The 10,812-nt window shown below is 42.0% G+C and overlaps 1 protein-coding gene across 1 annotated transcript in view; it reads left to right on the top strand.

The window, feature by feature from the left end:
• The window catches only part of LOC118431674 (nardilysin-like), a 61,772-nt gene that overhangs the window by 28,865 nt on the left and 22,095 nt on the right, over positions 1–10,812 (top strand). The window contains exons 18-34 of the mRNA XM_035842919.1: positions 94–217; positions 379–411; positions 619–669; positions 812–855; positions 1,113–1,188; positions 1,371–1,422; positions 1,803–1,886; positions 2,933–2,999; positions 3,840–3,902; positions 3,963–4,090; positions 4,635–4,794; positions 5,147–5,178; positions 5,548–5,686; positions 6,259–6,306; positions 6,755–6,807; positions 7,222–7,305; positions 8,984–9,074. Of these exons, the coding sequence (XP_035698812.1) occupies positions 94–217; positions 379–411; positions 619–669; positions 812–855; positions 1,113–1,188; positions 1,371–1,422; positions 1,803–1,886; positions 2,933–2,999; positions 3,840–3,902; positions 3,963–4,090; positions 4,635–4,794; positions 5,147–5,178; positions 5,548–5,686; positions 6,259–6,306; positions 6,755–6,807; positions 7,222–7,305; positions 8,984–9,074 (1,329 nt within the window). The remainder of the gene's footprint in view (positions 1–93; positions 218–378; positions 412–618; positions 670–811; positions 856–1,112; positions 1,189–1,370; positions 1,423–1,802; positions 1,887–2,932; positions 3,000–3,839; positions 3,903–3,962; positions 4,091–4,634; positions 4,795–5,146; positions 5,179–5,547; positions 5,687–6,258; positions 6,307–6,754; positions 6,808–7,221; positions 7,306–8,983; positions 9,075–10,812) is intronic.

Consider the following 10,812-nt stretch of genomic DNA (forward strand, 5'->3'; position numbering starts at 1 on the left):
TGTATTGCTGTATAACACTGTACTGTGGTACACACTTTGACATGTGCTTCAGACTCTCTCACCTTAATTGCTATATGTACATGTACCGTCCAGGTGCTTGCTGAGGCCCAGAACCTGCTGACCCCTGACCGGGCCAGCCTGCTGCTGGTGTCCCCACAGTTCAAAGGTGACTGTCATCTCAAGGAACCCTGGTTTGATACCCCCTACTGTGTCTCAGGTAAGAACAGTAGTTTGAGACCTCTTAATTCAAATATTTACCAAAGTGCAAATAAAAGAGAAGGGATTTAAATTGATATAATACAGTCTTCTTGATTTTGTATGCTCCTATTAGATATCATAGCTTTTCATGAACGTTAATTTTCACTTGATTTCTTGCAGACATTCCCAGTGACTGGAAGGAAGCATGGAAAGGTGAGAAATTACAAAAAAATAAGTTACTTTTCACTCCTCACTATCAAAATAATGCTAATAATCCTTCATTAGATGTCACTGATATGAGTTTGCAGATCAAGTTATAAATGACATGGTAATTCTTGGACAAATTTGGATAATAATGGGGAGGGGGGCACCATGAAAATGTCATGATATCACAGTCATGTTTGCTGTTTCCTGTTGCAGATCTGCCAGAGAACCCAGAGCTCCACCTGCCTGCTGAGAACAGGTTCATAGGTCAGGAGCACGGACTCATGTTTGATATATAAATTGTGCTTCACATTGCAAATTTTGAGCCTCAAATTTGTAGCTAGATTACTGATGCCCAAGTATTTAGCTGTAAGAGTACTGAAGTATTGATGTCTTGTGCCTCTGACAGCCAAGGACTTCTCTCTTAAGGAGCATGACCTTAAAGACTCTAAGGTATGTCTTCTGTCCTTCATTTCTTAGCTTACACTGAGGTGAAGTGAACTGAACTGCTAGTTTGAGTCTTCTTTAACACTGTTGAAAGTAAATGAATAACCAGAAATGTGCACATTTGTTTCTTCTCACTTATTTCTTCACATTCCAACATAACCATTTTATAGTCTAAAATACAAAGATACATATAGACCCTGGAACTTGAAGACATGGTTGGCAGCCAGCAATTTGTGACTGAAATCTACCCCTTCCCTCTTCAGTACCCAGAGAAGATCCTGGACACCCCCCAGAGCAGATTATGGTACAGGCCGGACACTAAGTTCCACCAACCCAAAGGTACCTGCCCCAAAATCTCCGAATGGTTTTAAGTTGTTCTCTAAAGTCTTCATGTTTGTAAAATACCAATATTTATTGCTCTCGTTACAGAATAGTTTTAAATACCTAATATAAAGTACTTTTGTGCTTCTGTATGGAAGAGTATTTTGAGCTGAACTAACAGTTTTCTGTTCTATTCCCAGCTTATGTACATTTCTACCTCAAGTCACCCCTCATAGGGAGAACACCACAAAGGTAGGGATGGTTTACTGTCAAACTTGTAATGATTAATGATCAGTAACATGTGAGGTGGAGAAACAGAAATGCTCATATTAGACAATGCATTGACAGCCTTTAAAATTTTATGATCATTTACCAATAGGCAAAAAAAGTGTCCTAAATTATATCTTTAAATCCAGTTACTGCTACTAAAACATGTCCCAAAACTGTTGTCATTTGATGTCAAATGTTTTGCTGATGATTGTGAATTGTGGAAGAATAAATGCGGCTGCATGCACCAAAACTGTCCTAATATCAATTGCTTAATGCTTTCCACAAGTGTACCTGTACAAACCACATTGATACAATGTAAGTGTACATGGCTGTATAAACCACCTTATGATCTCCCTGCCCAGTGTTGTGCTGCTGGACCTGTTCCTGAACCTGCTGGCACAGAACCTCACTGCCGTGGCTTATGATGCTGATGTGGCACAACTGGTGTAAGTCTGGTGTACATTTACCCTACCACGCTCAGTTTACACTGCTACTCTACTGCACTCTTTCCCTGTCCCTGGTGCTGAAAACTCACATACTGCTAACCTGTAGCTTATGATACTGATGTGGCTCAACTGGTGTTATTATGGTGTGAATTCAGTACTACACTGTTACCCTGTCCTTGGTGCTGAATGACACTCACACTCGCATGTTCTGCTTCCCTGTATGATGCTGATGTGGCCAGCTGGTGTAAATTATAATGGTTCACATTCACACTACTACAGTATCTCTACTACACTGTCACCCTGTCCCTGGTGCTGAATAACACTAACACTCACAACTGGTGTAAGTTATAATGGTGTTCATTCACTACTACACTGTTATTCTGTCACACCATTTATGTACTACCCTGTAACTGGTGCTGAATGACTTTCACTCTCACACTACCATCCTTTCTGTCATCAACAGTCACACTTTCACACTTTCATTTCTTTACCTTGTGCTGAATAGCACATTTACACTCACACCCCTACCCTGTCCTTGGTGCTGAAAGACATGCACACTCACACTACATCCCAGTTTTGGTATTGAACAGCACATTTAAAGTGTCATATTCAGACACTGCTTTTCTACTACCCTGTCCCTGGTGCTGAATGGCATTCACACTCACACTATCATCCTTTCCCTCATCAACAGTCACGCCCATACCTATCCCTTGGCCCCGAATGATGTTCACACTTACAGTACCGCACTAAGTGCGGAAAAATTTTACACTCACACCCTTACCCTGTCCTTGGTGCTGAACTACATGCACACTCACACTACATCCCAGTTTTACACATTTAACGTTACTAACTTTAACCCTCTCCCTACTAAAGTGAGTTGGGCAGCAGGGAGAACATTACTGTCCATGTCTCTGGTGCTGAATGGCCTTGAAACCAAACCTATGCCTGGTAGCACCTCCTGAATTAAGTTTTTATTAAGTATACATCTGTCATGTGCATTTTACTGCTGATGTTGTATATCAACCAGAGTTTGTTGTGGTTCCCAGGTACAAGTTTGTAGCTGAAGACTCTGGGATGGTCATCAAACTTAGCGGCTTTAATGAGAAGCTGCCTGTGAGTACAAGCTTTATAGGGCCTTCACACGGAAATCGAATTAGCAGGAATCAAGCCGAACCAGTCGGAATGAAGTATTTGCAAAATTCGTAACACATTCGGGGCCATTCCGAGCGGGGGTTCCAAATGGACTCGATATCCCCTTCATACGAGAAGGAATGAGCCAGAATGCCGTCAGAATGAAAATTCTTTTCTATTCCTGGGAATTCGTAGTGTATTCTAGAAATTCTTACTGCATTCGAGATGTTCTTTTGGCCACATTCGGGCAGGATTCGAAGTGGCTTGCCTTTTCGGTTCTCATTCGAATGAGATAAAAACGTTTCGAATAATATTGGAATGCCACAGAATGCGGTCAGACTACAGTTAGAATAGTAAGAATCCACTTAGAATCCATTTGGAATGCCATTCGATATTTCTACACTTCGAATGCACCTCGACAGTTTTTGACATGTCAAAAACTTTCGAGCCAGCCAAAAGAACGGGGACCAATATCTGGAACGCAGTACGAATGTTTAGAATACAGTACGAATTGCCAGGAATTGCCACGAATAGAAAAAAAATTCATTCGGACGGCATTCCGGCTCATTCGTGCTCTCGTGTGAAGGGGGCTTGACTTCAGGTCTTTCTATTCCTAATTTTGATGTTCTTTAAGACTTAATATCCACTTCCATGCCAGCAAGATGCATGAGACTCTAAAACAATATCCAGGGACATTCAGGCAGACCAACAATTATGTATTGAAAACTGGTCATTCCTTTGGCATGTCTAAGGAAATATTCCAATCCATTTAGACACAGCAAGTTGTCTATGTATGACCTAACACCTTACATGTTCCCTCAGCTGCTGTTTGAGACCATAGTAGACTACATGGCAGACTTCAGTGTGTCTGAGGAGATGTTCCAAACCATTAAGACACAGATAAGATGTCTTATATGCAATCTAACACCTTCCATATTTCCTTAGCTGTTATTTGAGACGATAGTTGACTACATATCAGACTTCAGTGTGTCTGAGGAGATGTTCCAGGCAGTTAAGACACAGCTAAGACGATCTTACTACAACCATGTCATCAAACCCATGCAGCTCGTCAGGTGACGCAACTTTGTTATTTTTTCCACTGCGTAATCATAGTGGGGTTGTGTGGCAGACTGCAGGGTGTTTGGCCTAGAAACCAGAGGTCATGGGCTTAAATCCTGTCATGCTACTGATCTTGTGTCCTTGGAAAAGTGCTTTACATGACTTACTTCACTCTGACCAGGTATAAAAACTGGTACTTCTGTTGGGGAGGTGAAAGGCAGTGGATGGAGAGAGATGGGCTCCGGCTTTCAATACCGTGCTCTTGACACAGTGGGTAAAAACCACTGCCCCTATGGCTCAAGAACTGGCTATTATGGGACTACCTTTAAGTTACCTTCAAGAGAAGTTGAAGGATAAAAGCAAAGTGTGGAAAACTACCTGACTGTCTACCTGTCTTTCCTGTTCCTTGTTCCTGCAGAAATGTGCCTTTGTCCATCCTGGACGTTAGCAATGGTGATCTTTGTTTGTTTGTTTGTTTCTGCAGAGACGTGCGTTTGTCCATTCTGGAGGGTAACAATGGGGCTGTTTGTTTGTTTATTTGTTTGTTTATTTCTGCAGAGATGTGCGTTTGTCCATTCTGGAGAAAACCAAGTGGACGACGCTGGACAAGCGTCAGGCGATGCGCCCCCTGGAGAGGCAGGATATACTGCAGTTTGTCGGCCAGTTCAGGAGGAAGCTGTTTGTGGAAGGGCTGGTGCAGGGGAACTACACACACCAGGTGGGACTTATTATCTACATCTGATTCAGTAAACATGTACATCAGTAGACCCCACAAATAGCCTCATCAGGGGCTGTTGCAGGGAATTACACATGTCAGGTGGGACTTAACATCTTACTTAAGCTAATACAAAATGTACCTCCCCCTCCAAGAATACAGAGCCAGAAGTGTGTTCTTAGGGGTGGGGAAGAGGCAGAAAGTAGTAGAAAGTACAATCATTATGAAGGTATTTGATCCACGATTGTGAAGAGTTCTGTGGTGTTACACTGTGTGTGCATATTTTATGGTGAGTCATTATTCAATTCAGAAGTATTCCCAACTGTAAGTTGTGTTTTTTTTTTTCCTTTTGTAGGAAGCTCTGAAGTTTGAGGAATATCTTGTCCGGTAAGTACCATGGATTTGCTTTTTTTAAAAGATCTAAACTTCTTGTATCCTATATTTGAATATTACCAAGTGTTACATGTAAATGCGTGTTTTCACCACAAGCATTTGGATAAAGCTGCAACTGTTACAAGTATTCCTTCCCCTTGGTAAAGTGTGCTGCATCTCTACCCCCCAGAAGCTGATTTGGTCTGTGTGTAAATGTATGTTTAATGTTTCCATGTAATATGCTATGTTTCCTCAGGCAGTTATCCTGCGTCCACTTACCCCAGTCCCTGCTGCCGGGCCTGAGGTTGATACAGTTGTACTGTGCTAAGTCAGCATGTTTAATGTTTATATGTTATGTTTAATGTTCCCGTGTATGTTTCCCAGAAAGCTGTCCTGTGCCCCTGTCCCCCCTACCCTGCTGCTGGGCTTGAGGGTGATGCAGGTTCCCCGGGGGGGTCACTTCTGCCGCTTCAAATCCTTCCACAGGAGCGACGCAAACTCTGTCATCACTAACTACTACCAGGTAAGACAGCAATAACTCATCACTAACTACTACCAGGTAAGACATCAATGACTCAGTTGCTAATCACTACATCACTAACTACTACCAGGTAACTAATCAATAACTCATCACTAACTACTACCAGGTAAGACATCAATAACTCATCACTAACTACTACCAGGTACCTCATCAATAACTCAGTAACTCATCACTAACTACTACCAGGTAAGACATCAATAACTCATCACTAACTACTATCAGGTAACTCAGCAATAACTCAGTAACTCATCACTAACTACTATCAGGTAAGACAATAGTTTAAAATTTCATCTGAATGACTTGGTAGAAATCATTCAGAACCAATGAGAGTTGAACTGTGATTTCCTACACAAAAATTTTGGAGTGTTCAACTCCAACCTTTGTAAAGGAATGAGCAATCCACAGTTTCTGTGACGTCGTGTAATGCAGATAGAACACGTGACTTGGTAAGCAGTGGATCATATGTTGCAGAATAAGTTGCAGTTGCCATAAACTTTCTGACCCCTGCCCTGCCATTATTTGTCATGTTGCTGCTCTGTTGTATTGTTCCCCAGTCCGGACCAGGAGACATCTGCAGACTGATGCTGATGGAACTGATGGTGGTGAGTGGGACTGCTGTATCTGCATCTGTCTTGTAACTTTGGGCAACGCTGATAGTTAGATATGAAGGGGCAGATATCTATATACTGTGTTTCTTCAATGCTGATGTGTTGTGCTGAAGAGTGATTAACGCAAGTTCACCTTTATTCGCAGGGTAACCTATATCCGTTCTTTTGAAGAACAAGGTATTCAGGAATGTCAAGGCAACGAACAGTGGTTTCAAACTACAATATTTTGAAAATAGTACAATTTGAAACCGCTGTCTGTCGACTTGATATCACTAGATACCCTTTTAATCATGATCAACACAATGGATAAAGGTCACCCTGTGAATAAAGGTGAACTAATGTTATATTGGTTGACCAGTATTTTTGTACAGTAACAAACTTGTCCTTTCTCACCACATGTGTTGTGCTTATGCATTTTTTTTACCTTTGAATATTTTTATAGATGCTGATGGAGGAACCCTGTTTTGACTACCTCAGAACTCAGGAACAGCTGGGGTAAGGTTACTTTCACTTTGCATGCTTTTACATGTGTGTGGCACAGTCAGTTAGAGGTTTGTTGTTTAAGTAGCATTGAAGATCTTTTGTCAGAATTTTTATCAATAGCATGAAAGGATCTATATTCTATAAACATCTTGAGATTGGGATAAGAACTTTTACACACACTTTGGATGCTTTACTGTAAGTCATTAGCTAACATACTCAAAGATGAGAAAGACGAACATGTAATTAGGCTATTGCATTTTATTCTATACCTCTACTTTGAAATTTACTTAAGAATGTTGCCATGTATTGTGCTGTATACAATTGTTATGCAATAAAGTTCTTCATGTGAACTCCAGCCCTCTTCCACATGCCTATGAAATACAAGTTGTGTTCCCATTGACCTTACTGCACCCCCCTCCCCACCAGCTATGCAGTTTTCCCCACATGTCGGGACACGGCAGGAATCCTGGGATTCTCTGTCACAGTCCAGACTCAGGCTACCAACTTCAGGTGAGACTAAAAATATAACTTCTACCATATGATATTTATAACGTAAGATAACTTCTATCAAAGTTTATACACAGTCCAGACTAGGCTACTAACTTCAGGTAAGGCTTTTATACACTACAGTCATGTAACATATCAGAGGCGGCGGCAGGAAATTTCGTCTGGGGGGGCGAACTTTTACTGACAGAATTTTGCGGCACACGCTTACGTAGCGCCGAAGGCGCTACCCGTCGCGCCGGAGGCGCGACCACCCTAGGGGCGTCCGGGGGCATGCTCCCCCGGGAAAATTTGAAATCTAGACCCTCTAAAACAGCATTTCCTGCATTTTGACGGGTAAATTTTGCTGCCAGACTAAGCTAAGTTTCATGGCAATTCTGTTAGAAAGACACATGGTTTTAGCGAGGGCAATGCCCCCAAAATATTTTCACGATTTCGAGTGCCGAAGGTGCGAGCTGTCGCAAGGTTGGTCTTGGGAAATTTCGAAATCTGCACCCTCTGAAACGAAATTTTCTGTATTTTGAGGGACAAATTTTGCTTGCAGACTATGCTAAATCTTATGCCATTTTTGTCAAAGAAAAAGATGTTTGAGGGCGATGACCTAAGCTACCACGCACAAATTTTCACCAAGCCGTTGTGAGCGCCCGAGGCGCAAGTCATCGCTAGGGAGGTCCGGAGAAAATTTTTAAAATCTTGACCGTCTGAAACGTCATTTCCGAACTGCATTTCAGTGGCACATTCTGCTTGTAAACTAAGCTAAGTACGATAGTACAATTTCTATTGGTTTAAAAGATTTTTCAGAGCAACGCTCCCGCAACATATTGTCCTGCGCCGAAGACGCAGCCGTCACAAGGGAGGTCTTGCGAAATTTTGAAATCGGGACTCTCTGAAACGCCATTTCTTGCATTTTCAGGGGTAAATTTTGCTGTTAGACTAGCTTGATTTTATGAAATTTCCATCATCAAAAAAATACACAAGGTTTCAGTTTGATTTTGTGGGGGGGCGACGCCCCCCCAACATATTTTCCGGGGGGGGCAGCCGCCCCCCCTGCCCCCCCGGTGCCGCCGCCACTGCATATTTATAACATTAAATGTCTTCTAGAAATGCTTATTAACAGTCCAGACTCAGGCTACTAACTTCAGGTGAGGCGTACTGCCATCATGCATATTCTTTTTAAGGTATTCATAACATAAAATCACTTATTACTTATTATAAGTTTATCAAGTGCAGACTTTTTAGACAGTTCATTAACTTGAAGGCAAAGCGAACTACAGGTGAGGATGTAATAACTACAGTCATGTAAAAATGTTAAAACTTAATCAAGTCTAGAAGTGTTTGTTAACAGCCCAGACTCGTATAACAAATTTCATGAGGTTTTCAAATAAACTGTGTTCCAACACAGAAATAATCTAGCCTCATTGAATGTTATAATCATCTGCACTTCATTGAATCACAACACAAGAATGATCTAGACTGGCTGCAAAGAAATGTGTAGAAAGCTCACATCTTTCTCCTAGTCACAACAGTCAGGAATGAAACATTTCGTGCAAAAAAGGGGCACTTAAATATTCTAGACTTCCTAGCTGTATGAAATATTACATGTTGTTGGTTCTAACATCCTTTCACTAGTAACAATAGACGCTTGACACAACCTCTCAATGCTAAGTCTTATTTATTTTTACAGTGTGACAGAGGCCAATGCCAAGATGGAGAAATTTCTTGAGGAGTTTGAAAAAATCTTAAAGAACATGACAGAAGAGAACTTTGCTGCACAGGTGAGCCTAAAATCTCATATGTTTTACCAGATTAGAAATTTAGATAACTCTAATGAGTTGTTTAGTTTCTGTATGGCGGCTGGGCTAAGATAGTGATATTATGATTTTTAAACTTCTGTACGTATTCAGTCAATTTGCTTGTAAAAGTCAGCACGGGGAGGGTTCAAACACACACTTTGTTTCAGCACAACATTTAAATCCAAGCCTTTTCATGAAGCTGTGTGCACCTCAGCTAGGGGGTTAAGTCTGCTATCTCTGATGGTCAAAACTTGGCTCTATTTCATCCCAGAGAGATTAGATTCAATTGTTTTTAACAATGGGTGAGTTTTGTCTTGGGGAAAAACCTGCCTTGCCATAGCCAGGGCTTCCTGGTAGAGACTGATTGCCTTACTGTAATCACCCAGCTTTTTCCAGGCCATCCCCAGCACAGCACGAAATCTGGTATTTAAGCAAGCTTAAACTCAACGTAAACGCGACGTTTCTGCACCCTTTCCGCAACTTAACGACATCTATCCGTGAACGTAAAGGTTCCCTTTAATGTTACCTTTACGTTGGCACTTAAAAGTGCGTTTCGGCACTCCTTCACGTGCCTTTCCGCAACTATTAGACGCTTAAAGGCGTCGTTAATGACAGTTTTTCGTAACCTATACGGGCGGAAAGCACGCGTTTATTAAGACCTTTCTGCACCCTTTCCGCAACTTAACGACATCTTTCCGTGAACGTAAAGATTCCCTTTAATGCACTTTTATGTACGTTTCAGCAGTCCTTCACGTGCCTTTCCGCAACTATTAGACGCTTAAAGGCGTCGTTAATGACAGTTTTTCGTAACCTATACGGGCGGAAAGCACGCGTTTCTTAAGACCTTTCCGTGATCTTTTGACCACATTTACAGTCGATTTCCGTCACGATTTTCCCACGTTTATGTGTCGTTTACACACCCTGAAGGGCACGTGAAGAAGTGCAGAAACGTACTTATCCGAACCCTTTCCGTGATCTTTCCTTGGACTATAGTTGTCATTTATTTCTAGTAAAGGCGGCGTAAGTTTAAACCTTTCCGCATCTTTAGGTAGGCTTTATGTGTTTTGTGTGGCTTAAATTGGAACTTTTGCATCGGGTATGCGTGTCTTATTTGGTGTGAATCATACCTACACCGGTATCTATGGCTTCGCCGTCTAAACTATCTTGTGATTCTAATTGTGGACTTGGATTGGTCGACCGAGGGAACAATCGGTGTACAATATCCATGCACGAATCACAATTTGGAGTCCAGTGTCGGGCGATACGCCAGGAAAGACGTCATTTCAAGCAACATAGTTCCATCTGGCCATCACATTAGGAAAAATCCGCTGAGATTCCCGAAGACGGGTACTGTTTTGTGATGAACAGGCCGTGCTCTCCATGTCTCCGCCAGCTTATGCTGGTCAAGACGACACAGTCTTGAATTCACCCTGAGTTGTGCCCCGTTGAAGACTCTCCAACATACGTACTCCGTTTCCGGCAAGCCGTGAGTGTCCTATGGTTATGTCCGTTCCGTCCTGTAGTTCCGTTGGAATCCATTTGCGGCCAAGCCACGCCGATAATCCGTGTGTTGAAACGGGTCCAAGGCTCCTTCTTGACTTGTCCCGATACAGACGCCCTGCAAACTGGTTTCTTCTATAAATTATGGCATATCCGTCAGGTTTACAAAAACCACCTTTGTCTGTCATTGGATAACGCCCTATCACATGACTGGCCTCTT

The sequence above is a fragment of the Branchiostoma floridae genome, chromosome 15, assembly GCF_000003815.2.
Source record: "Branchiostoma floridae strain S238N-H82 chromosome 15, Bfl_VNyyK, whole genome shotgun sequence".
NCBI lineage: Eukaryota > Metazoa > Chordata > Leptocardii > Amphioxiformes > Branchiostomatidae > Branchiostoma > Branchiostoma floridae.